The sequence below is a fragment of the Hyperoodon ampullatus genome (genome assembly GCF_949752795.1).
Source record: "Hyperoodon ampullatus genome assembly, chromosome: 3".
NCBI lineage: Eukaryota > Metazoa > Chordata > Mammalia > Artiodactyla > Ziphiidae > Hyperoodon > Hyperoodon ampullatus.
This window is the reverse complement of record NC_136916.1, coordinates 61,158,104-61,185,514: the sequence shown is the minus strand read 5'-3', so window position 1 is coordinate 61,185,514 and position 27,411 is coordinate 61,158,104. Positions and strand designations below refer to the sequence as shown.

The 27,411-nt window shown below is 40.5% G+C and overlaps 1 protein-coding gene across 1 annotated transcript in view; it reads right to left on the bottom strand.

The window, feature by feature from the left end:
• THSD4 (thrombospondin type 1 domain containing 4) overlaps positions 1 to 16,410 on the bottom strand; it is a gene marked incomplete at both ends in the record, with an annotated part of 183,222 nt that extends 166,812 nt beyond the window's left edge. Inside the window, one exon of the mRNA XM_079701134.1 lies at positions 16,339 to 16,410. Within this exon, the coding sequence (XP_079557260.1) occupies positions 16,339 to 16,410 (72 nt within the window). The remainder of the gene's footprint in view (positions 1 to 16,338) is intronic.
• Between the last annotated feature and the right edge of the window lie 11,001 nt (positions 16,411 to 27,411).

Below are 27,411 nucleotides of genomic sequence, written 5' to 3'. Positions count from 1 at the left end.
TAATCCCTATCACAGAGAGCTCTGCTGGCCTGAGCACCTGAGCACGAAGTAGATGCTCCCTAAATACTGGTGTGGGAACGTTGGCCGACCCTGAATTAAAGAAATGCATGGACACCTCTGACCACAAGCTTCTCAACCCTCAGAAAGTGGGTATTTTGACTCAGAAAGTGGGTATTTTTACTCATGGCTATTTCAAAGCTAGTTTGCATTTTTATTTGATTAAATTCGTATAAAGAGAAAACGCACACAACATTCAAATGGTGCACTGTTACAGAATAACAATGCCTGAAGGGTACTTGAATTCACTATTAAATTTCAGCAAAAAAATGTCTAAAACAAAACCAAATGAAATGGTTTACTCATTACTTTTCTTTAAGTACTAGCTGTGACCTTATCAAGTTATTCTGCTCCCTGAACCTCAGATTTCCCATAACTAAAAATCGAGGGGCACTGGGCCAAATGCACTTGAAGAGCCTTTTTGGGTCTTTGGTCTGTTTCCATTCTAGGGCCCCTGGGAAAGCAGAGGACTGAGTCCTTTGTGTGGACATAAAGAGTTACTTCTGTCTGCCATCGTCACACTTGTGTCCCGAGTACCTCAGAAGCTGTCTGAGAGCATCTAAACCTTAATGACTCCTTTGCTTTTCTTCCCTTGTCAATAAATTACAGGAGGATGTCTTTCCTCTTGTTACTGTACCCCAGTAATTTATGTCCTGTGGTCTCAGAGGTTCATTCGGGTCCAGGAAAATCTGTCTGTTGCTCCCTCTTCAAATTCAATGCTTGTTTACAATTAAACTTGCAAGAGAGTCCTGGAGCAGAAACTAGAGTGATAAGATCTCTCCCATCACTTCCAGCGCGGCCCATCACTAACAAGTCAGGGCTGCCTTAGACCTGCACGTCAAACTACAGCCCTGGGAGCTGGTGAATGGTGGGGGCCTTGATACACATTTTCCACTTGGGCTTAAGACTTTACTCATCAGCTGGATACATTTATGGGAGATGGGAACAGTAACCGGGAAGTAGGGAGTCCTGGTTGGATAACAACCTTCTTTGAGGCCAGACAAAGCCACCTCTATTGAGGTTACTGACAGACATGCTATGAAACATGGAAATCAGAGGCCATGTAAGTCCTTAGAATTAGGTTATTTGAACCCAGTAAAAATAAGTGGACCTTTAAAAAAATGTACTACCTTTCTATTTCAGTGTGCTTTGTTTCTCAGGAATAACAGCCAAAATGCTATTTGGCTTAACCATTATGGTATGTATCTGGCTTCAAGTCTTGGCTTAGAATTCTGTTAATCATCAAAATGCTTCATGATTAGAGGCCCCCCTTCATCTGACAATCCCACAGTGCTTACTCATAGTTCTTAGATGTTTTCAGTGGCATTTGGGATTTCAATTCCCTTTGAATGGGTTTTCCAGAGCATTTAGAGGATATGGTTCCAAAGAAGCTGCTCCCAGGGCACTAACTGGGTCTTCACTACCTGTACCTCACAGGGAAGATTCCTGGAGTAGTCTTGCGAGTGGGTGCCCCAGCAAGACTCTGCTGACTTCTCGTCTTTGAAGGGTGTCCTCATCAGTCATGACACAGCTTTTCTGCTCCAGTCTTACGTGAAGGCTCTACAAATGTATGCCACCTGCATGAACCTGGGGTCCAGCACTGTGTACCACAGGATGATGCGGGAGGTAGGGGTGGTTTTCCAGCCTCCGGCGTTTGCAGGCTCACCCTGAGACCAGCTGCTCATGGGGGAAACTAGTAAGAGAGCAATGGAGGTCAAACCAGATCCAAGGCTTGATGTTACGTTATGTGTCAAAGCAGAGGGCGCTCTAGGACCAGAGATGGTATGCTAGGGGTGTCATGGAAGTGTGAGACTGGGAATGAGCAGGGAACGGGAGGTGTGAAGAAATGGAAGCTGCACCATATCCACGCCCTGCTTTTCTGCTACACTTCCGGAGCGAGAAAGCTAGAATGTGAGGTCAGCACCTTTGTCTGGTTGATTCACTGATGTATGCCAGCCACTTAGAACAGTGCCTGGCACATAGCAGGCCCTCCAAAAATAATGTGTTGCTGAATGCAGTGGAGACCTGGATTCCACCCTTTCTCCTCCCTCCCCACCACCTTCCAACAGACTCAGATGGTTGATGCACAAATCTAACCATCCCACGGGTCAGCATACTTGGGGAACAAACTGTATACAGCCGAGGTCTCTTACAAATAGCTCTGAACACATTTAATGCATCTGGTTTAACTGGTGCAGCCAAAAAGATTTAAAGCCACAACCACTGTCTTTCAAGTTACCCCCAAGCTTTCGCTCGCCCAAAGGTTTCAGATGCTACAACTAGGCCCATAGTGATTATGTTGCTTCTAGACCATTCACCCTCCAGCTCTGGGCTGAGCAACTGTATGGTCTTGGGAAAGCCACATCACCTCTAAAAGATTTATTTTCCTCCTATGCAAAATTAATGGGTTGGACTGGATTATCTCTAAGATTCCTTCTCAAATAATGATTTAAGAGATTGGAATTTGGTGTTTAGCACCACTTTTTGGCTCTAGGGAAGACAGAGTGTTTTTTTTCCACCCTTTTGCTGGGAAAACCACAGTGACCTCCTAGCCCCCTCCTTCACCCACAGGGCAGGTGTGGCTGACTTGTTCCAGCTTTAAGAATCCTAGTTTTGCTCTTTCTCGCCTTTCAATGGGCCATCTCTACCTTCCCATCCTAAAGCATCCTAGAAACTTTCTTCTCCTTTCTCTCTCAGTCAGAGCCTTTGCCTCCATAATATTTGGTTGAGAAATTTGGAGCCACGTTGTGGTGTCTTGACCATAAACCTCCCCTCTCTAGGATCTTCTCTTTTTATTCCCATGGATGCTCCCCCCAAATCCACGTTCACTCCCTCTCCTTCCTCTCACTTTATATTCTGCTTTAATTTGACAAATATCTCCTTGAAGCTTTACTGAAGAATCCTTTTCCATTAGGCTTGAGAGATCAAATATGTTTACAACCAGGATAACTGCCATCCATCAAGCATCGGCTGTGTACCAAACACTCTATGGAAATTACCTCCTTAATCTTCACTACAACTATGACGTTGACACAATCCTCCCCGTTTTAAAGATGAGAGAAAAGATGCTTAGGGAAGTCACTGACCCTGCCCAGTTAAGAACGTGCAAGACTGGAGATTCAAGCTCAGGTCCACGTGCCTCAAAGCCCATGGGTCTTCTCCATTCTACTAAAGACAGTAATGCTATTCAGGGGTTCACAATGTGCATTTGTAGTTTAGTGGTCACTTCTAGACTCAGAGAATTTTAAAGTTGGAACATATTTAATAAATCATTTAGTTTTAGTTACTTCTAGTAGAACTTAAGAAATATAAGAACATACCCACACAGAGGGAAGGAATGATATAATTACATGGAAGAATGCACACGTATTATATACATCTATATTTATAATAAAAATGTAAAGTATATCTTTACAAGCTGCCATGGAACATTTACAAAAATTGTAATATTTGACCACAAAGAAAGCCTCAATCCTTTCTTTAAGGCTGGAATTGTATTGTGTACAATATGTCCCCAAGCTGTCTTGCCTTCATTGTCTCCCACTACGTGCGTGTACTTGACATTCTAGCCAAAGGGAACCAAAAAAAAAAAAAGAATTATTTGCCATTGTCTAAATATGCCCTTACCTGTCCCAATTTAAGACTTTTCTTTATTCATATCGTTCCTGAGGCTGGGAATGGCTTCCTCCACTATCTGTCTATAGAATGCTTAAGCATTCTTCAATCTCATCTCAAATAGTATTTTTTCCATAAGGCTGGTCCTGATCCTCACAATAGGGTATAATATGTTTATTAGAGTAGTTTACATGTTAGCTTTAACTAACCTAATTTTGCATGCCCACCTTTAGAGGACAGTGGAGGTAGAGGTGGTTCTCACTTCCTTATGAATCCCAGAGCACTTAGCACAAACCTCATACATGAAATAGCACTCAATACAGAGCTGTTGAATTTAATTGAGAGTTGTTTACTTTTGCCGTGGTACAACATAGGAATGTGGAAGAAAATAATTGTAGATAGGCAGATTTCAGTACATTCTAATACAAACCACTTGGTCTTTTACATCAATTACTCATTCTGTCTTTTAAATATGCCTGGGCTGAAATTTTAGCATTCTTTCTGTCAGTTCATATTAACTTTCTAAGCTAAAGTAAATAAATTTATATAATACGCTGAATCAGCAAATAAGTATTTTAAGTAAAAAAAAATATTTTTAAAGAAGAAATGCCTAATTTGAATATGCATGCCAACAACACAGTACAAGAAAATAGGGGAAAAGGACACCCACTATGGCATTCGTTTTTAGACTGAATAAATACTTCCATTTATCAAACTTGTGACTTTCTATTAAGGCACCCAATAGTTTCTTGGTGAGTAATTTTCTCAAAAAGTGGCAAATAAAATTTTGTTTGAGGCTCTCATGATATGCCAACCACAATGAATCACTTTTCTCTAATGTAGCTGAGCTGCTTTATAACATTAGCTATACAAAAGGAAAGGAAAGTTAAGGAAAGGTGCTAAAGGTCATAGTTTGCATTTGTATAGATCTTTACAGTTTGCAAAGCACCTACATGGACATTATCTTATTAATGTTCCTTATATGGCATTGAGATGAATATTACTATTATCCCCATTTTATAGATAAGGAAACAGAGGTCTAGAAAAATTCTTTGCCCAATAAACACATGCTGGGAGAAAAAGGAAAAGGAAGAAAAGAAGAAAGGATAAAAATGTATCTTACAAAGGTCAAGATGGTAGACTGAGCAAAAGTATTTGTTTTTCTATTTTCTTTCCAAAATTCCATTCAGATGGCAGAAAAGATACACATGTTGTAAAAACAACTACAAAAGAAGTAAGGATACAATCAGCAGATAAACAATTTTTGAGGAATTTCTGAGTATTAGAAAGTTTATGTTGGCAAAAAACCACAGCAGAAAAAAACTACTAAAGCAGACTATTGCTGAGTTGGAAAAATTCTAAACACAGAAACCACAGGTACAATGAGCAGGAGGGGCCATTGAGCAAGAGTGGTCATTAATATCAAGGACAGGACTCCCTGAAGAACAGTGAGGTCAGTCATGCCCCATCCCCTCCACAGGCCAACAGAGCAGCTGGTGAGAGATTTCAACATGTCTCTTTCAAATATTGATAGATGAAGCAGGCAAACATTAGCAAAGATACAGACTTGAAAAATTCAATCTGCAATCTTGATTGAATACATATATAAATAGTCCCTGTACCCAGTTATCAAGAATGAACATTTTCCTCAAGCACACTTAGAATGTTTACAAAGACTGTCCACATATGAGGCCATAAAGCACGTTTCAGCTAATTTAAAAGAATAAGTATTACAGATACCACATTCTCTGACCACCATGCAATCAAGTTATAAATGAGCATGGGTCATACTTGTGAAAATATAATTAAATAAGGCATGGGTTAAAAATATCATAATGACAATTTTAAAAACCACTAAAACTGAATAATAAAAATACTATATGTCAAAACTTAAGGATGCAAAAGTGATATTTCAAGGAAAAAAATATCATCTTTAATGCTTATATTAGAACAGATTAAAGGTTGAAAATTAATGAGCTAAACATAAATTTAAGGAGATAAAGAAATAAAGAAAAAAATCAAATGAATAAATTCAAAGAAAGTAGAAGTAAAAAGAAGAGCAGAACTAAAAAGAACAGAAAACAAAGCTTCAGTACAGAGGGTCAACAAAGCCAAAAGTTGCTTTTTTCGTAAAGATCAATAAAATCGACAGATCTCTGGTGAGAATGGTCAATAAAATAGAAGTCATAAAGGAACAATGTTAGGAAAAAACTAAGGACATCTGTAGCATCTGAAAAGATAATTAGAGGATATAATGAACATGTTTATGTTAAAAAACTGGATAACTTAAATGAAATGGACAAATTCCTAGACACATATAACTTTCAAACATTATCCAAGAAGAAATAGGAAGGTTTAATTTTCCTACAACCATTTAATACAATTCAATACTCTTGAATACAGATTTTAAAAAATCCTCTAGACAAAATAGTTACATGTAGAATTAATTTAATAAAAATCAAAATATATCATAACCAAGTCAGATTTATCCCTGGAACGCAAGTATGGTTTAACATTATAATGTCTATTTCTGCAATTAGACAGATTAAAGAAAACTACATGATCATCTCAATAGACAGAGGCAATGCCTTAGATAAAATTCAATACCTATTCATGATTAAAGAATAAATCTCTTAACAAATACAAGAGAATTTATCAACCCAATACAACCAAACACTTTCAACAAACTTCATTTTCAATGGCAAAATGTTAGAAGCATTCCCTTTAAATCAGAAACAAAATAGCACTGCCTCTATTCAACATTTTATTGGAGGTTCCAGCCAGTGCAATAAAAATAAGAAGAAACAAAAGGTAAAAGAATTGAAAAAGAAAAAAAAAAAAACCAATGGTCATTATTCAAAGTCATTATTCACAGATGACATGATTATGTACTTAGAAATCACAAAGGTTAAAGACGCAGACATAGAGAATGGACTTGAGGACATGGGGAGGGGGAAGGGTAAGTTGGGACGAAGTGAGAGAGTGGCATGGACATATATACACTACCAAATGTAAAATAGATAGCTAGCGGGAAGCAGCCGCATAGCATGGGGACATCAGCTCAGTGCTTTGTGTCCACCTAGAGAGGTGGGATAGGGAGGGTGGGAGGGAGATGCAAGAGGGAGAAGATATGGGGATGTATGTATATGTATAGCTGATTCACTTTGTTATACAGCAGAAACTAACACACCATTGTAAAGCAATTATACTCCAATAAAGATGTTAAAAAAAAAAAAAGAAATCACAAAGGTTCCTACAGACAATTGATTTAAATAAATAAGAGAGTTTAGAAAGTTGCCTGGTTGCATTTCTAGGCATTAGCAAAATTTAAAAAATAATTTAAAAAATAAACATAATTTACAATAACAAAAATATAACAAGGTAGGTAGGAATAAATCTAAAATTAAAAGTGTACCAGACCATGGGGTGGGATAGGGAGGGTGAGAGGGAGGGAGACGCAAGAGGGAAGGGATATGGGAACAGATGTATATGTCTAACTGATTCACTTTGTTATAAAGCAGAAACTAATTAAAAAAAAAAGTGTACCAGACCTTTATGTAGAAAATTATAAAACCTTATTGAAAAAGTTCAAAGACGACTTAAATAAATGTAAGGTTTAGAGTATGTTCCTGGATATAAGGGCTCAATATTGGGATGATGTTAGTGCTCTTATATTGATCTATAGATTCAATACAGTTCTGATAAAATTTTCTAAAGGATTTTTCAAGGAAAATTGATGAGTTAACTTCAAATTTCATAAAGAATGTCTAAGTATAACTGAGACTCCCCCAAAGTAAGAATAAGGTAGAGAGATTTCAATAAATGGTTCTGCAACAATTGATTACCAATATGAGAAAAAAAATTAGATCCCTTCTTCACACTAAGCAGGCAAATCAACTCTAAGTGGATTAAAGACATAAATGTGAAATGCAAAACTTCAACAATTTTAGAAAAGAACATAGGATAATAACTCCATAACCTCGGGCTCAATAATTTCTTAAACAAGACATAGAAAGTGTTAACACAAAGAAAGAAAACTGGTAAATTCAAATACACGAAAACTGAAGGCTTCTGTTTATCAAAAGACTATAAACATTTAAATACAAGGCACAGGGACTACCCTGGTGGTCTAGTGGTTAAGACTCTGCATTCCTGGTGCAGAGGGTGTGGGTTCAATCCCTGATTGGGGAACTAGGTTCCCTCATGCCGAGCGGTGCAGCCAAAAAAAAAAAAATTAAAAAAAAATACAAGGCACAAACTGGAGGAAATAGTGCAAGGAATAATAAGCAGAGGATTCATATTCAAAATACATAAAGAACTCTTATGTCAGTGGTGAAAAAAAGAAGCACCAAATTTAAAATAAGAAAATAGTCATGAACTGGCATTTCATGGAAGACAAAATGTGAATAACTTGTACACATGTAAAAATTATACTATATTGCAAGAGTTAGTGAAAAGAGAAGTGTCAATGAACATATACTAATAACGTTTTATACCTAATGTTTCAGCAAAAATTAGCCTGTCTGATAGTGCCAAACACTGACAAGGAGATAGATAATTGAGAACCCTTAAACACTGCTAGTGGGAGTGAAAATTGATGGAACGCTTTAGAAATGAATTTGACATTATACTGTAGAGTTAAACAAAACATACTCTATGACCCAGTAACTCAACTCCTAGGTATACATCCTAAAGGAATCCTTGCACATACATGTGAAGAGATATGTTCCAAAATGGTCACATCAGTATCATTTATAATAAAAAATAAAAAGAAAAAGAAACATGGAAAGAACCTAAATATCCATCAACAGTAAAAAATATGGTATATTCACATAGAAGGATGCTTTGTAGCAGTGAAAATAAATGAAATATAGCTATATGCATCCTCCTGTTGAATAAAAGATCAAGTTGAATAAAAAAAAATCAAGGGCTTTCCCTGGTGGTGCAGTGGTTGAGAGTCCGCCTGCCGAGGCAGGGGACACGGGTTCGTGCCCCGGTCCGGGAGGATCCCACATGCCGCGGGGTGGCTGGGCCCGTGAGCCATGGCTGCTGAGCCTGCGCGTCCGGAGCCTGTGCTCCACAACGGGAGAGGCCACAACAGTGAAAGGCCCGCGTACCGCAAAAAAAAAAAAAAAAAGTAAAAAAAAAAAAAAAAATCAAGATACCATGTCTATGTAATTCAAAACCAAACAAAATCAAACAATATATTCTTTAAAGATACATACATATGTAATAAAATTATTTTTAAAAAAGCAAAGAAACGATAATCATAAAATTCAGGATGATGTTTCTCTCTGAGGGAGAGAAGTGAGGGGGACAAAGCTAGGAGCAGCATACAGTATTGAAAATGTTTTATTTCTTTTGTTGGGTGGTGGGCTCATAGGTGTTTGTTTTATTATTTTGCTTTATAACTTGCTTATATATTATATATATTATCATATATATTAAATATTGCACATTTTTTAGAAATAAAAGAGAAGGTAAAAAAGGTACCCAGAGACTACCACTCCACAAAAGGGCTGGTTTCGTGACTGAGTTCAACAGACCTTCAAGAAAAGGCTAATTCCTCTGTTGTTTAAACTATTTCAAAGCACGCTAAAGTATGAGAAACTTTTGAATTTACTTTACAGAACTAGCAAAACCCCAGCCTAGCCCAATAAAAGAGAGCCATGAACCAATAGTACTCATTTTTATAAAAAAAGACAAATTTCAAAATAAAATATTCACAAATCAAATCCATCAGCAAATTTAATGAATAAATCACTATGATTAAGAAAGTTAAGTTCCAGGAATCCAAAGAGAACCCAACGTTAAGAAATCTATTAATAGAATTCCTTATCTAAGTAGATTAAAGGAGAATTCCATATCAGCATTTCATGAAGGCAAACAGGGTTTGATAAAATTCAACAGAAACATAGAAGGGAAATTGTAACTAGATAAAATTTATCCACCTAAAACAATTGGCAGGCATCACACTTAGTGATGAAATATTAGAAGCTTTCCCATTTAAGTCTAGAAGAAGACAAGAATGTTCATTTTCATTGTGCTAATTCAACATTGTATCCTGGGAATCCTAGCAATTGCATTAGATAAGAGGTAGAAACAAGAGGCACCAGGTATCAGAAAAGAAGCAAAACTGTCATTATTTGCAAGTCTTAGGCATATACACACATATACTCATAGACACACACATCCACACATACACACACCTTTATGCTTGTAAATATGTAGGAATGGTTCTAGAAGGACAAATGCCAAATTGTTACTGATGGTTTCATCCAGGGAGGGAAGAGGGATAGGGTAGGAAGTGAGGGTAAAAAGGAACCTTTAATTTTTTATTCTTTGCATTTCTTTATTGCTTGAACTTGTTTTACAATAACAACAGCTTTCATAATTAAAGAAAAAAACAATTAAAAATGTCAAAAGTCATATGGCTAAACATGGTAGACCCAAGGCTCAAACTCAGGTCTTATATTATCAAGGTAGTTCCACACAGTTGGTTTTGAAAATTGTATTCATAAGAAGGTGAAAGAAAGGTGGAGCCACTGAGAATTGTGCACAAAGAATCAGTCACTCCGGGCATTACACTGATCCTTCACTCCTATTTGCCACAAATAACACTCCAGGGACTAATAATGATGGCTAGCTACTTATAAAGTCTGTCACCGCTTACAAAACAACCCTACCTTCACTATTTCACTTACTTTAACCCTTAGGAAATAATTTCAATAATCTATGACCAAGAAAATGTTCCACAATGGTAATCTAAATGATGTCATAAAAATATAATCTTAAGACTGTAGATATAGAATTTCTGGAACTTCCAAAGGCACAGAAAAGAACTCCAACCCTCGGGATCCAGGTGACTGACAAACCTTCTCCTGACACATCCCTTACAATATGATTGTGTAATCTGAACTGCTTCCAGAGTACGCCATGTTCTTTCTTATTTCTGGGTCTCTACATACCTTTTCCTTCTGCCTGGAACGTCCTCCCTCCCTATTTTTCCCCTTAAGTTGCCTACCCATCTGTGCAGAGGAGTTAACATAGCAGACCTGACTACTCTCCTTTAAAAATACCTGCTTATGGGGCTTCCCTGGTGGTGCAGTGGTTAAGAATCCGCCTGCCAATGCAGGGGACATGGGCTCGAGCCCTGGTCCGGGAAGATGTCACGTGCCACAGAGCAACTAAGCCCGTGCACGACAACTACTGAGCCTGGGCTCTAGAGCCCACGAGCCACAACTACTGAGCCCAGGTGCCACAACTACTGAAGCCCACGCGCCTAGAGCCCGTGCTCCGCAACAAGAGAAACCACCGCAATGAGAAGCCCGCACGCCGCATCGAAGAGTAGCCCCTGCTCACCGCAGCTAGAGAAAGCCCGTGCGCAGCAACGAAGACCCAACACAGCCAAAAAGAAACACCTGCTTATGATGTTGGCCATTGGCTGGTGTCTGGGAACTTGGATTTTGGGAGGGTGCTCACCATTCCCAGAACTGGTAAGAGTGGCTCACTTGCATGTACTGTATGAACAATTCGGTTTATGCTGAACAGCTGTTTCCCTTTGGGAGTCTGTAATGTTGGTACATGGCAGGCAGAGAGTGCCTGCGTGGCCAGCCCCCAACAAAAACCTGAGGTGCTGAGTGTCTACAGCTTCCCTGGTTGGCAATACTTCACACGTGTTGTCACAACACATTGCCGGGGGAATGAAGTGGGCCCTGTGTGACTCCACTTCATTGGAACTTTCCTCTGGTTTCCCCCCAGCTTCACCCCATGCACCTTCTTCTTTGCTGGTTTTCTTGTATCCTGTCACTGTGATAATTTACAGCTGTTAAGTGCAACTATATGCTGATGTATAGAATCACTGTGAATCACTGAACCTGGGGGTTGTCTTGAAGAGCCCCAACGCAAAACACTGAGTTTTTCAAATTGACATTGTCTGTCAATCTTTCTTCACTTTCTTAGGCAGATTTCACTGCTTCTTTGCCTCTGCTTTTGCAATTAAAGAGAGCTTCTTATTGCATAATCATTAATTGTTTGCACTCTGTAACCCTTTTAAAGTATAAGCTCATCAAAGACAAAGACCTTATTTTTTTACCTTCCTTTTTTCAGCACTGAGGTGGCACACTCTGGTAGCATTTGCAATAGTAATTGTAGTAATAGCCAATAAGTGCTGTTTACTCTGTGCCTGACACACCAAGCTAAGAGCTCTGCACATTTTATCACATTTTAAAAATCTTTTTTTTTAAATTGAGGTATAGTTGATTTACAATATTATATAAATTTCAGGTGTACAACACAGTAATTCACAATTTTTTAAGGTTATACTCCATTTATAGTTATAGGCTATATTCCCTGTGCTCTACAATATATCCCTATAGCTTATTTATTTTAGGCATAGTAGTTTGTACCTCTTAATCCTATGCCTCTATCTCGCCCCTCTCCATTCTTTCTCCCCACTGGTAACCACTAGTCTGTCCTCCATATCTGTGAGTCTGTTGGTTGGTGGTAATCCTTCCAACCACCCTTAAAATAGCTACTGTTGTTATCCTCATTGTAAAATGAGAAAACAGAGGGGTTTTAAGTAGGTGTTCACTGAATGAATGAGCCACCTAAAGAACATCATTTTAGCCCTTAAGGAATCACTTCATTGAGCTGAACTACTTGTGTTATGCTTATTAAGTCATGAACACTTCACCTTGACACCTACTATGAGCAATTGTTGAGGACGTTATCTATTATATCACATATTTTATTACTAAGTGATTTATTATTACATCATGCATATTATTATTATTTTTTAACTGAAAAGACATGCTCACTGCGCACAATTCAAAAGGTACCAAAGGTATATAGTAAATCATAAGTCTCACCGGCTCTCCTTCCCCAGCCACTCTATTTTTTCCCTCATTTTCTCATATATCCTTCCAGAGAGAGGATGGACAAATACGTTAACACATTTCACAAAAAGGCTACCATGTTATACACGTTGCTCTTTTCTTACCTAACAACATATCCTGGTGGTCATTTCGTATCAGTGCGTGTAGAGCTACCCCATTCTTTCTGAAAACCTTGGTGATGATTGTCAACCAAGAACAGAACAACCCAGTATGGGGTCGGTGCACGGGTTTGAAAACAAACAGAGAAGGACTATTCCTTCTTTCATTTTCTGGCTGCAGGAGCATTAAACTGAGAGGTTTAATGCTAGGTCCACTCTAGGTCCCTAGAATGCCCTTGCCCTTGTCACAATAGGACAGCATTGGTGTCCACTTGCACAGGCTGTGTGCATCCCCTGAAAGAATGTAAAGGAGTGTGAGTCAGGCTGGACTTTGGGTGCATTTGTCCCCTACTGACGGACATTTAGGTTGTTGTAACAGCTACATAGTGGAAAATGGTTTAGAGGGCATTTTGCACATTCAGAGTAGATCTATTTGATAAAGTATTAGAAATGGAAAAGCTGCGTCAAAGAGATACTTATTGTTTATTTTTAATTAAATACGTTGAGATATTAGTCACATGCCATAAAATTTGCTCTTTTAAAAGGTACGATTCAGTACAATCACAAGATTGTGCAACCATCACCACTAACTCGGAAACATTTTCATCACCACAAAAGATAGCCCGTACCTGTTAGCAGCTGAGATATTTATTTTTAATTTTGATACGTTTTGCCAAATTGCTTCATCAAAATTAAAATAAACGTCTTTCTGGCTCACTTCTAGGAATCTGTCTCACCACAGTGTACCAACTGTACAGGTTTCCAGTTGCCTCTGCCACCCCCTCTGCACATATAACTATCGCATTGGTTTTATCTGAGAAGGTAAGTCCAAGTTCAGGAAATGTACACACACATCCCCACACAGCATTCTCTTGCATCCTGCAAATTAACTGGATCCTGGCACACTTCCCACACAGAAAAATGCACCCAAGGTCCAGCCTGATTCACGGTCCTTTACATTCTTTCAAGGGATGCACACAGTCTGTACAAGTGAACACCAATGCTGTCCTACTGTGACAAAGGCAAAAGCATTCTAGGGGCCTCAGTGTTCCTGGTTTAATGCTCCTGCAACCAGAAAATGAAAGAGGGAACAGTCCTTCTCTGTGTTTGTTCTCCAACCCATGCACCGACCCCATACTGGGTTGACAGTCAGTTGACTGTCCTTGGTTGACAGTCACCAACGCAACAGTGCCAGCGACAGGACGCCAAATAAGACTTGCTTTGAATCTCACCCCCTCTTCCCACCACCTGCCAGCCCCTGGTTATCTGGAAGGACCTCACACCCTAGAAAACTGAGTCTGTGAGCTCCTGGTCGGGGTTTGCTGCTTGGCGTCCATGCACACTGAGAACACAGCCAGCCAAACACCACGAGGTGTGTGACACCCTCGCCCCCTTCCTTCGTTTTCCTCATGTGTTTTTAGAAACATCGAAAGGGAGGGTAATTAAAACCTGCAAGAAAACCGGCTGGCCGAGAAACTGAAAATCTGGGTGACTTGGGGATGACACCACATGTTTACGGGTGCGTTTTGTAAGTAACATGGTTATAAAAAAAGAGGCTCTTATAAAGAAATGCCCCATTCCCCAAAGCTCCATATAAACGACATTCTTTTTAAGGAGGGGGGGGGAGCAGTTCATACTCATGTTCTTCCTCATCGTTTCATTTCCAACAAGGGGAAAGGAATCTTAATTGTACAGTTTTCTAGGAGCACAGTAGATATGGAGCCAAGGCTTTGCAGCGGCACACACACACACACACACGCGCGCGCGCACACACACACACACACACACACACACGGAAGGAAGGTAAACTAGAAAGAAAAGAGGAAAAGGCACAGGAGGGTCTTTATTTAGCATAGCAGGGTAGAACAAAGGAAGAGACAGCAGGCATTCATCACCTCTGATTGGCTTTTCTGAGTATTAAGCACACACACACACACACACACACACACTTTAATTCAAAAGACAGAAGTTCTGCCTTCCTCTCCTGAGTGCTAAGTGCCGCCTGAACAGTCAAGATTTGGATGAGCCCGTGTAATCCCCTTGAATTTTTCATCTGCTGTGCTGACTGTAAAGTGAAACAGAGCCACTGGCCTCTCCGCATGTGACACAAGGCTTGAAGCACACACATTGCAGAGTGGCCTTCCCCGGGAGCCAGCTGTGTGCAGGTAACTGGAGCCTGCCCTTGGCCCCGCTGTTAATAAGAGTAATTGGCACGCCACTGAGGGGCTGTTGGAGCGCTGTGATTTGCTCTGTATGGGGGTCTCCCCAGACCATATGCGTATGCAGTGGTGATAGAAATATTTTCCATATGAGCTCTCCTCTCACATGCTTAAGTGCTCCAGGCTGAGTCAGGCTGGCCCATTTGTCATTTACTCCACTAAAAAATCAACAGGGAAGTTGCGAACTTCAACTGCAACTAGAGGGTAATGGTCTGCTTTCCGCCTCCGCATCACTAACCCATTCAGTTCCTCCAGCTCCCATTCAAGACCCCGCCTCCCCCCACCCAACAGGCCCAGAAAATATCTGCAGAGCAGAAGACATGGGTAACTAATAGGCTAAAAGCCTAGAACAAATGACCCATTGCTGCACGCCTCTGTACCATGTCTGCTTTGAACAGAGTAAAGAGCCTGCTGCAACCATAGCTTGCCTTGCAGCGTGGATTTGGGAGCAGCTCACTTCCACTCCTCTTAGAAAAGGGAAAGTCATTACAGGAGGCTTTCAGAGCCTGCTCCGTCCCCACAATGCTAACAAAAGGCAGAGCTGTGAAGTGGCCCAGTGGCCTTTCTAGGAGATACACTTTTCACTTGGCTTTTCAAAGAGGAAGATGGATTCAGGAAAAAAGGCTGTCCTTTCATTACTCAGCCATCAGTCTCCAAGACTTTTCATCAGAATAAGGAGTAAAAGCAGTGGACGAGGTAAATTTGTTGCAGGCTTATTTGTAGGTGAGGGTGGATACACCTATGTGCTTCCCTCTCCAGCCCATATGATCATCCCTTCCAATTGCTGTGTCAAAAACTGGCTCCTACAGGCATTTATGATGTTCAAAAATGTATCCAGCAAACATATGAGCTAAACCAATAAGAATAAATCATCCTCATGGGTCTTAAACATGCCTCCCTTCTATGGTAGATCAGTAGAGCTGGGACACTCTGAGCCCTGTTATGTATCACTACCCTTCTTCAAACCTATGATACAAAGTTAAACACAGATTTTTTCCAAGCACATCAAAGCAAAAAAGGAGGAAAATGTAATGCAAAGGCAGCAAAGAAAAGCAATTCCTCTAGTATGCACCCTCTAGCATGCATATGCAATACTGGAGAAAAATTTGCAACAGGTAATAGTCTCTATTGGAATCTGACATGTACATTTTTTTTTTTTTTTTTGCAACAACAGAACTAGAAACGTACATGCTCCAGGCATCTGTCACCAAGACCATGCCAATGCCCTGGTGTGGCAGCTGTACCAGAAGAAGATTTTAGAAATTACAGGATTTTTCAAGAAGAAAAGAAGTCTTCCTGTAAGAAAAGGCAAGGCAAGCCTAAAAAAGCAAAATCAAGCATGACTCTTTACACACCATAAAAACCCCTTCCTTGATCCCTCTTGGTAGATAGAAGAGGAAATATAATGCTGACGAAAATACAACTTCTGACAAGATATTTTATTTGGCTTACCTCTCCCCCAGGTCTTGCTAACACTGCTGTTTGAACGTGGAGCAATGTTAATATCAGGTAGCTGACAAACATTATTACCCAACGTTAGAACTACCCTAGAGGAGAAGTCCGTCTGCCAAGTGCTAACAGCTAGCAGATGCACTTGTGTCTCGGGATTCCAGCCCCGGAGTTCCGCTAGGCACCGCGCTGCTTCCCTCGGCTCTCCCTCACTGTACTACCCGGAGCTCCGAGCTCAGCCTCTGCTCGGAAGAAAACTGGTAAGCTGATCTCTTCATGTAATAACTTCTCCCAGCTGGGGGAGGGGACAGGAGCCAGCTGGGAGCTGGGGGGCTGCCTTTAACCGAAAGCAGAAAGGGGAGGGACAGAAATGATCAATGTGGAGTTCCGCATCTGGTCTCATTCATGAAAAGGGCTCCAAGGTAAGCACTCCACAGGCAGGCAGACGGCCCCTGCTTCATCAACTGAGGCAGGCAGGAGGCAGTGAACTGCAGCAGGATAAGCCCTAGGCTGGGAGCTGGAACAACTGGGGCCTTCCTAGTCCAGGATCTGCTACTGACAAGCTGTGTGTGCCTGGATAAGTTGCCAACCCTCTCTGCTCCTTGGCTGGTTTTCTCAGTGGTACAGGCAAGGGTTGGGTCGATGACCTCTGAGTTCCCTTTTAGTTCTGATTTGATGGCTGCAGAAATCTAGGCAGTCAAAGGCTGTGCTATCAAGGGCAGCCTCGAAGAGGAAAGAAGTCACACTATGCGTTTGACTGCTATGCGTTTATGCGCCGATCACCAGGACATGAATGGATGGGAACTGAGGAAGCCACTATAACCTCCTCCTGCTGCCTCACTGGGTCTGTGCCTAACCAAGAGCTTGAGGAATTATTGCAGGTGATGTAAAAATAAATGGTAAGGTGGGAACAAGTGAAACCCAGGTATTAGATGATACTGGCATAGTGCATGAAAGCAGGATGGTTTTAGAGCCATACCTCTGGGCAGAATCACATTGACCACCAAAGTGGGGCTTATGGACAGAGGGAGCACAGGAGCAGGCTGGGGAGCAGGTCTTGCTAAAGCCTACAGTGAGCCCCAGCCGTTCCACCGGTCAAATGGGGAAAGGCCATCTGCTGGGTTTTGGTGATTATCAGTGAGGTCACCTAGGCACAAAACTTGGCATAGTTCCTGATACACAGTAAGTGCTAAAGACATCGGCTTTCTCTTTGATCTGAACAAGTATTGGCACTCAGTCCCAGAAAGTAAATTAATAAACACTTGAAAAGCCTCAGGTTGTGGGCATTTTCTTGCATTAATGAGGAAACTTTAAACCAAACTGCAGTTTGTAGCCACTTCAGAACGTTTATTATCACCAGTCATGTGACAATTTACTAGTGGGAGTTTTCTTGGCAGTTGGGTGAAGGGACTTTCAATCCCTTTTTCCAGGGCTGTAAGAGACAGAAGGTAATGGTGAAGATAATATCTCGTTAGAGAAAGGAAGGAATGAACTGCTTCTCTTCCCCTTCCTCTTCTGCTTTCTCTTTCTTATTCATTATTATTATTGCCTAGCATGGGGTCTGTTATGCTAGGTGACTGAAGGGGCACTGTCATCTACTCAATAACCTCACCAGAAACGCAGGAATTGTCTAAGAAAACCAAACTTCTTGAAAGACCAGGGGTCTTGTCTAGTCCGGGGGTTGGGGAACTTTCTGTAAGGGGCCAGATAATAAATATTTGCGGCTTTGCAGATCACATGCTTTCTGTGGCAGCTACTCAGCTCTGCTGGGGTAGCACAAGAGCAACCGAAGGCAATACATACAGGAAGGGGTGGGCTGTGTTCCGGTACAACTTTATTTACAGAAACAGGTCACGGGCCAGATTCGGCCAGAGTTTGCCAATGCCTGGTCCACACGCTTCCCAATCATCCTTCAACCCACTGCAATCTGATTTTTAACACCTTTTCTCCACTGCAAGGGCTCTGGAAATACCACCAATGGCCTCCATGGCACAGACTGCAAAGGATAATTTTTCAGAGCTTATCTTATTTGGCTTCTTTGCAGCATTAACCATGGCCTTCTATTTTTTTTTTTTTTTTCATATTGTGGTAAAATATACACAGCATAAAATTTTACCACTTTAACCATTTTTTTTTTTTTTTTTTTTTTTTTTTTGCGGTACGCGGGCCTCTCACTGTTGTGGCCTCTCCCGTTGTGGAGCACAGGCTCCGGACGCGCAGGCTCAGCGGCCATGGCTCACGGGCCCAGCCGCTCCACGGCATGTGGGATCTTCCTGGACCAGGGCACGAACCCGTGTCCCCTGCATCGGCAGGCGGACCCTCAACCACTGCGCCACCAGGGAAGCCCTAACCATTTTTAAGTGTATAATTCAGAGGCATTTTAGTATATTCACAATGTTGTACCACCATCACCACTATCCATTTCCAGAACTTTTTCATCATCCCAAACAGAAACTCTGTATTCGTTAAATAATAACTCCTCAATTCCCCCTCCTCCCGACTCCAGGTAACCTTTATTCACCTTCCTGTCTTTATGAATTGGCCTGCTCTCGGTTGCTCAACTAAGTGGAATCATATATTTCTCCTTTCGTATCTGACATTTTACTTAGCATGATATTTTCAAGTTTCATCCGTGTTGTAGGATGCGTCAGAACTTCATTCCTTTTTAAGGTTGAATAATATTCCACTGGGGCTTCCCTGGTGGCGCAGTGGTTGAGAGTCCGCCTGCCGATGCAGGGGACGCGGGTTCGTGCCACGGTCCGGGAGGATCCCACATGCCGCGGAGCGGCTGGGCCCGTGAGCCATGGCCGCTGAGCCTGCGCGTCCGGAGCCTGTGCTCCGCAACGGAGAGGCCACAACAGTGAGAGGCCCGCGTACCGCAAAAAAATAAATAAATAAAATAAAAAATAATAATATTCCACTGTATAGATCAGGGGTTCCCAACCCCCAGACTGCGGACCAGTTGTGGTCCGTGGCCTGTTAGGACCCGGGCCGCCCAGCAGGAGATGAGCAGCGGGCTAGCGGGAGAAGCTTCATCTGCTGCTCCCCATCGCTCCCCATCGCATTACTGCCTGAACAATCCACCCCGCCCCCCGCCCCCCAAGGAAAAACTGTCTTCCACGAAACCGGTCCCTGATGCCGAAAGGTTGGGGACCGCTGGATATACCACATGTTATTTATCCATTCATCTGTTGATGGACAATTGGATATATTAAATGTACTCCAAACTCAACGGGTCTAAAACTGAACTGACGGTTCCCTGAAACCTGTTCTTGCTGTTTTCTCCATCTCAATGAATGACATCATTACCCATCTAATGGTTGAAAACCATTAGGTGTTATCTTGAGTTCTCATACTTCCTTACCAAACCATCACCAGATCTGATTGAGTTTCCTTCTAGAGCTCTCTCCAATCTGTCCATTGCCCCAGATTCCTGCTGCCTCTGACCTCATTTGGGCCTCCATTAACCCTTCCTGACTTTTTGTAGCAGGACCTTGTAACCTCCCTACTCTGGTCTTTCCCCTTCCAAACTTCTTTCCCCACTGCAACCACTGGAATTCTTCTAAAATGTGAATCTAATCATGTCACTCCCCTGATTCTTTTTTTTTAAACTTTTATTTTGAAATAATTTTATATTTACAGAACGTTTGCAAAGATAGCACAGAGTATCATGGTATGTCTTCACCCAGCTCCTTCTAACGTTAACATCTTAAATAGCTATGGTACCTTTAAGAAAACTAAGACATTAACATTGGTACAATGATATTAACTAAAATAAAGACTTCAGTCATATTTCCCCAGTTTTCTCCCAATGTCCTTTTACTGTTCCAGGAGCCCATCCCAGGATTCCACATCTCTTTGGTCTTTTCTGGTGTGTGACAGTTTCTCAGTCTTTGTTTTTTTATGACCTTGACACTTTTGAAGAATATTGATTAGCTTTTTTGTAGAATGTCCCTCAATTTGGGTTTATCTGATGTTTTCTCATAATTAGACCTGGTTATGGGTTTTGAGGAAGTATACCACAGAGGTGAAGTGCCCTTCTCATCACATTTGTCAGGGGCACCCTATATCAACATTCCTTGTGATGTGGACCTTGATCACTTGGTTGAGGTGGTGTCTGCCAGGGTTGTCCACTGTAAAGTTACTATTTTTCCTTTTCCATACCTTATTCATTAGAAGTGAGTGAGCAAGTCCAGTGGAATTAAGCTCCAGTTCCTGGAGAGGAAGTATCAAAGAATATTTGGACATATGTTAAAACCATTACAATAATTAATACATATTTTGGGGGAGATACTTTGAGGCTATGCAAATATTCTGTTTCTCAAAGTTTCATCCACTAATTTGAATATTCATAGGTAGATCTTGCCTGCAGCAGTTATTACTGTAGTCCTCTAAATGGCTATTTTCTGTTTCCCATCTACATCTATTAATCAGAATTCATCCGTATGGAAGATTTGTCCCTCCTGCCCCATTTATTTATTAATTCAATCATCTATTAATTCTTCCCTGCTTCTGAAAACCTTTTGATTACTCTCCATTATGGATGAAGTCCAAACTCCTTAATGTGACACTGGCGAGGCTGTTTATAATCTGGTCATTTCCTGCCCTTCCAGCCTCCTCATCCTCTTTTCTGTTCACACACACTCCACTGTCCAGACGTCTTGCGCCACAAGAAATTATCCCTAAATACCAAATATAAGTGAGTGGGAGAAATATGAGTAACAAAAAACAGGGAAAACAAATGCAAATAGCACCTTTAAGGCCATTTTATTTCCTGCAAAGAATGTCCATCCCTTTATGAAGGAAGAAGTAAGATGCCACTTTCTCCACAGAGATATATACTATATGGCTAAACAGGTCAAACTACTTTTATTTCCTTAAATATGCTTACATTGTGGGCCTCCCTGGTGGCGCAGTGGTTGAGAGTCCGCCTGCTGATGCAGGGGATACGGGTTCATGCCCCGGTCTGGGAGGATCCCATATGCCGCGGAGCGGCTGGGCCCGTGAGCCATGGCCGCTGAGCCTGCGCATCCAGAGCCTGTGCTCCGCAACGGGAGAGGCCACAACAGTGAGAGGCCCGCGTACCGCAAAAAAAAAAAAAAAAAAAAAAAAAAAAAAAAGAAGTTGGCTATTGGTCTGGGAGCAGGTGTTAGTAATTAACTCTCCCTTTGTGTGGACCATGGAGCCATTAAATAGCCAAGGAAGTGGGAATGCAGAAAGCAAAGGGGAGTTCTCAGATCTATTCCCCTTAAACATAAGGAAAATCATGAGAAGCTCCAGCAAAGGGAGTCACAGGTCCTTCCCTTTCTCTAGTTTCTGCTTATGAGGGGCCAAAGCCTGACTCTTGTAACCAGTAGGGCACCTGTGCTATTCGGCTGAGCACCTTGCAGGGTCACTGAAAGGAGGGCTATGCTTCTTGGCTCATCTTTGAATTTGAGCCAGGAGCAGGGCCAGAGACAGGGTCAGGGAGATGCTTACACAAAGTACAGGGCGTAGGTAGGCTCATCCTACGTCTGAGAGGACACCAGGGAATGAATGCAGACATCAGGACCATTCTCATGTTGACCACATTCTTTATTTCAATTATTTACCCTAAGGCAGAGGTTCTCAAATTGTGGTCCCTGGACCAGCAGCATCACCATCATCAGGAAACTTGCTAGAGATGTAAATACTTGGGCCCCACTCCAGACCTACTGACTCAGAAACTCTGGGGGTGGGGCTCAAGGATTTGTGTTGCTCAACCCAACAGTTCTCTGTCTAGTAACCTGAATTCAAATTGTATAACTTGGAAGTATTATTTTATTAAAAACATATTTTCTTAGAAAATTTGACTGTCAGATACTAAAACATAGCATAAAGCTATAATAATGAAAACAGTGGCAAATACTGCCAGTGTAAGAATAGACATTATTTACATAACTAAACATGGAAAAGGATTTAGGGTGCAAGCAATGAATCACTACAGATCTGAAAGGAAAGGATGGAAAAGTGTTAGGAAAATGGCTATTTGGAAAGTAAATAAAGTTATTTCCATAAATTATACCATATGCTAAAAATAAACTGCAGGTAGATTGAAGATTTTAATGCAAACAATAGAAGTGTGAAAGCAGTAAAAAAAAAAAGGTCAATATTTCTGTATTCTTGGAGTGGGGGAGGACTTTTAAGCATAGTTCTAACAAAGGCAAAAATCATAGAAGAAAGATTTATATGTACTTTTAAGATTTTGTAAATCAAAAATGTACATACCATTAACATAATTTAAAGTCAAATACACAGTAGAAAATGTATTTCACTAGTAAATAACTTAAAATATCAATACTTATCATGTGCTGGGACTTGGAGAGACAGGGATCAGCAAAAGAGACTCAATTCCTATCTTTGTGGAGCTTGCTGTCTGGTGCAGGAGGCCAACATTAATGAAACCCAATAAGTAAATTAAAAATTGCAACATGAAAAGGTCTGCAAAGAAAAGATATGTGGTGATATAAGAGGCTTGTCCTCATTAGGGAGATTGGCTTGTGACAGGAGCAACAATGGCTTTCACAAGGACCTGAGAGGAAGCAGGTGTGGATGCAGAGAGAGTGGGAGAGTGGGAGCACAGCATCAGATTAGGTTGAAGACAAAGGGAGGAGCCAAGATAAAGAGTTCCATCCTTTTCCTAATGAGAATCTGTTTTAAAAGCAGAGGCAGCAGTTACATGACTAGAATTGCATTTTGCAAAGGCTACTCTGTTTATAGAGAAAGGGCTGAAGAGAGGCAACAGTGGAGGCTGGGAGACCAGTAAGAAGATTCTGGCTGGAGTCCAGCTGAAAGGGATAAGAGCTTAAACCAGGATGGTGAAAAGAAGTGACCGATTTCAAAGGTAATTTACAACATCTATAAAGGAAAAGGGTTTGTGTCCATAATATATTTTTAAAAACCCATAAATCAGATAATGTCTATTTTAATAGGGAAAGGCTAAAAGCAATGTCCAATAGCGAAGTTGCTAAATAAAGTATGGTGTATCCAAAAAGTGAAATCCCATCCAATCATTTAAAGAGACTATGTCACATATTTATTGATATGGGTACATTTTGATATTATATTGTTTTAAGACAAAAGTAGGCCACTTAAATGGAAGAAGAGTCTTCTCAACAAATAGTGCCGGGATAACTGGATGTCCACAGGCAGAAGATTGAAGCTGGACCTCTATCTCACACCACACACAAAAATTTACCCAAATGGATTACAGTCTATGACAGGCAGAATAATAGTCCCTCAAAGATGTCCATGCTCTAATCCTCAGAATCTTCTAATACTTTGCATTACATGGCAGAGGGTAATTAAGATAACAAATGGAATTAAGGTGGCTAATCAGATTACTTTAAAATAGGAATAGTATCTTGACTATCCAGGTGGGCCCAGTGTAATCATAAAGTTCCTTCAATGTGGAAAAGTGAGGCAGAAGAGGAAATCAAGAGTACAGTTGTCCTTCCCTCGGTATCCTGGGAGGATTGGTTCCAGAACCCCATGGATACCAAAATCCGTGGATGCACAAGTCCCTCATATAAAATGGCATAGTATTTGCATATAACCTATGCACACCCTCCTGTATACTTTAAATCATCTCTAGATTAGTTACAACACCTAATACAATGTAAGTGCTATGTAAATAGTTACTGGCATGTGGCAAATTCAAGTTTTGCTTTTTTGGAACTTTCTGGAATTTTTTTCCCCAAATATTTTCTATCTTCAGTTGGTTGAATTCACAGATGCAGAACCAGTGGATACTGAGGGCTGACTGTAATTTGGTGTGAGAAGAACTCAACTTGCCGTTGCTGGCTTTGAAGATAAAAGGGAGCCATGAGCCAACGAATGTGGACAGTCTCTAGAAGCTGGAAAAGGCAACAAAATAGGAATTCTTCTCTAGCACCTCCACAAGGAATGCAGCCTGCTGACAACTTGATTTTAGCCTAGTGAGACCCATTTCAGACTTCTGGCCTCCAGAACTGTTTGAAACTCAATTTGTGTTACTTTAAGCTACTGTTTGTGTTAGTTTACAGCAGCCATAGACACTAATATATAGATCTAGATGTAAGAGCTAAAACTGTAAAACTCCTAGAAGAAACATAGGAGTAACTTCATGACCTTGGGTTAGGTGACAGTTTCTTAGATAAGACACCAAAAACACAAGTGACAAAGGAAGAAATAAGTGGGACTTCATTGAAATTAAAGACTTTTGTGCTGCTAATGATAAACACAAGCCACAGGTTGGGTGAAAATGTTTACAAATCATACATCTGATAAGGGATTTATATCCAGAATATATAAAAAATTCCTAAACTTAATAACAAAAAAAAACAACCCAATTATAAAGCAGGCAAAGGACTTGAACAGACATTTTCCCCCAAAAATATACAAATGGCCAATAAGCACATGAAAAGATGGTCAACATCATTAGTCATCAGGGAAATGCAAATCAAAAACTACAATAAGACACCACTTCCTACCAGCAATCAGAAATACAGGTAATAACAAATGTTGGTGAGGATGTGGAGAAATCAAAACCCTCATACACTACTGGAGGTAAAATGTAAAATGGTGCAGCTGCTTTGGAAAACAATCTGGCAGCTGCATTATAAAGTTAAATTAGAATTACCACATGATCCAGCAATTCCAATCCTAGTTATACACCTAAGAAAAGTGAAAACATATGTCCACACAATGCTCATAGCAGCACTATTCATAATAGCCAAAGTGTGGAAACAACTCAAATGTTTATCACCTGATGAATGAATAAAAATACCCAAACAATATCATAGTATTTGGTAATAAAGAGATGAAGTGCTAATACACGCTACATGATGGCCCTCGAAAATATTATGTTAAGTAAAAGAACCCAGTCACAAAAGTCCACTTATTAACTGATTCCATTAATATAAAATGTTCAGGATAGGCAAATTTATAGAGACAGAAAGTATATTAGTAGTTTCTTAGGCCTGAGGAGGGTGAGAAGAAATGGGTAGTATTTCTTTTTGGGGTGATGAAAATTTCTAAAAACTAGATTGTGGTGATGGTTGTACAACTCTGAATATACTAAAAATATGGCATTATATACTTTAAATGAGTGACTAGTATACGTGCATTACCGTTAATAAAGCTGTTTTTAAAAAGTAGACCATAATAATGGCATCCTTAATTCTGTTTAGGGCAAACATAAAAGATGAATCACATTCTTGTTTTTCAAATTTTAGTTATTTTTTTCCTACAATGAGCAGCAGAGGAATAAATGTAGTAAGAAAAACAAAATTATCTTCATTTGGAAAAAAAATGGTGACTATAACAATAAAAATGGGAAAGACCATGAAATAGTAAATTCACAAATGAAGATATACAAATGCAATATGAAAATGGAAGATGAAAAGCAATTTAACATCAGTGGTGACCAAAGAATTACAAAACCAAATAACATCATACCATGTTCACCTGATACACCGGAAAAGAGTTTTTGTGAATGGTAATACCCACTATTGGCAAGCGTTCAGAAAAGTGGGTAGTCCAACATAAGGCTGGTGAGAATGTAAATCAGAACAGGTGCTTTAAGAGCTGGGTTTCTCAAACTTTTGATGTGTACACAGAAGAGCAACCAAAGTTACTTCTTACCCTCAACCAGCTTTCCACCTTCAATCCCCAATCTTATTTTACATTTTACCTCTCTTTCCTCTCTCCTTCCTCCCAACATAAAAGCTGAAAGTGCAGCAAGGCCATACCTAGGCAGGGAGTTCTGACTTCTGTTAACCTCAACTTGCTGGAAACAGAAACAATCTTGGCATTGAATGTAATGGACCCCCAAGCCGCTGAAACAGCCCTCTGAAGGCTGGTAATTGGCTCTGCCTGGGGTATTTCCCCCAGCTTGGATATAGAGCTTGTTCATTTTTTAGTAATAATTTCTACCGGGGTGTTTTATTTTCTTCTTCCCATAAAAAGGATTTGACGAAGATAACTTCAAGGCTGTAGCTACCAGTAAAAAGTAGTAAGAAGCCAATATAAATTGTAAAAGTAGATACAGTAACTAAAACCACTGCTATTTAGCACCAACTGATGTTGAGGTAAGCAGCCAGATAGTTTACAAGCCTCTGAGGGTGTAACTCATGTTCTTAAGCATAATTCCAAAGCAAAATCCAATAAACCAAATCATTAAGAAAGAGGTCAAGGTTTCAACAGTTATTGTGTGCATTATTTAATATTTATTGTGCCAGGCATTAGGCGGGGAGGTAGACATGAGCCGCATTTAATCCTCAAATCCTATGGATTAAGTATCCCTCATTTTATGGTTGATGAAGCTGAAGACTGGGAAAGGTAAAATTATTTTCAGTATAGTTTGTTTAAGAAAACATACAAGTATATAGAATACCTGAGAAATGCTTTTAGTTTTCTAATTTCTGAATTTCTAATAATCACTTCTGTTTCTCCTGTTTTACTGAGCTCTCCCTTGTCAGCCCAGCACCTGGCATCAGGAATGTTTAATCTAATTTAAAACACAATAAAAGTAGTTAATCACTAACCCTGGCTTTCAGCGGAAACTGTTAGGCAAAAAAATCAAATGGACTTCTTGCTGACAGAGAACCCTGTGCCATACTTCTTATGATCAATATACACAGCATATTTTTGAATAGATAGACCACATAGTTAGTTTTTAAGCAATTATGAAATTTGTTTTCCCATAGTAACAAAATATAAAATGGCGCTGTCACATCCAGAAAAGTGTCAAGTGCCATCACAAGGAGAAAGTTTTAAAAATTCACCTCGTGTTTCACCAAGTTCATTAGTTAAGGTAGTGGTAGCTGCTGTAACAGATAAACCTTGAGGTTTTAATGGCTTCATTAAGAGTTTATTTCTTATTTGGATAAAGTCCAGATGGTGGCACAGATGGTAGGGCAGGCGGCGCTCTGCTCTACGTGGCCACTTAAGAGATCCAGGCTGCCCGAGGCTCTGCCTGCTTCAGCACATGCTGTTCAGGGTCACCCTGGACATCGACATCCACCTGGCAGATGAGGAGGGGAGAAAGTGGAGGATTCTCACCTTCCACTGGCCACA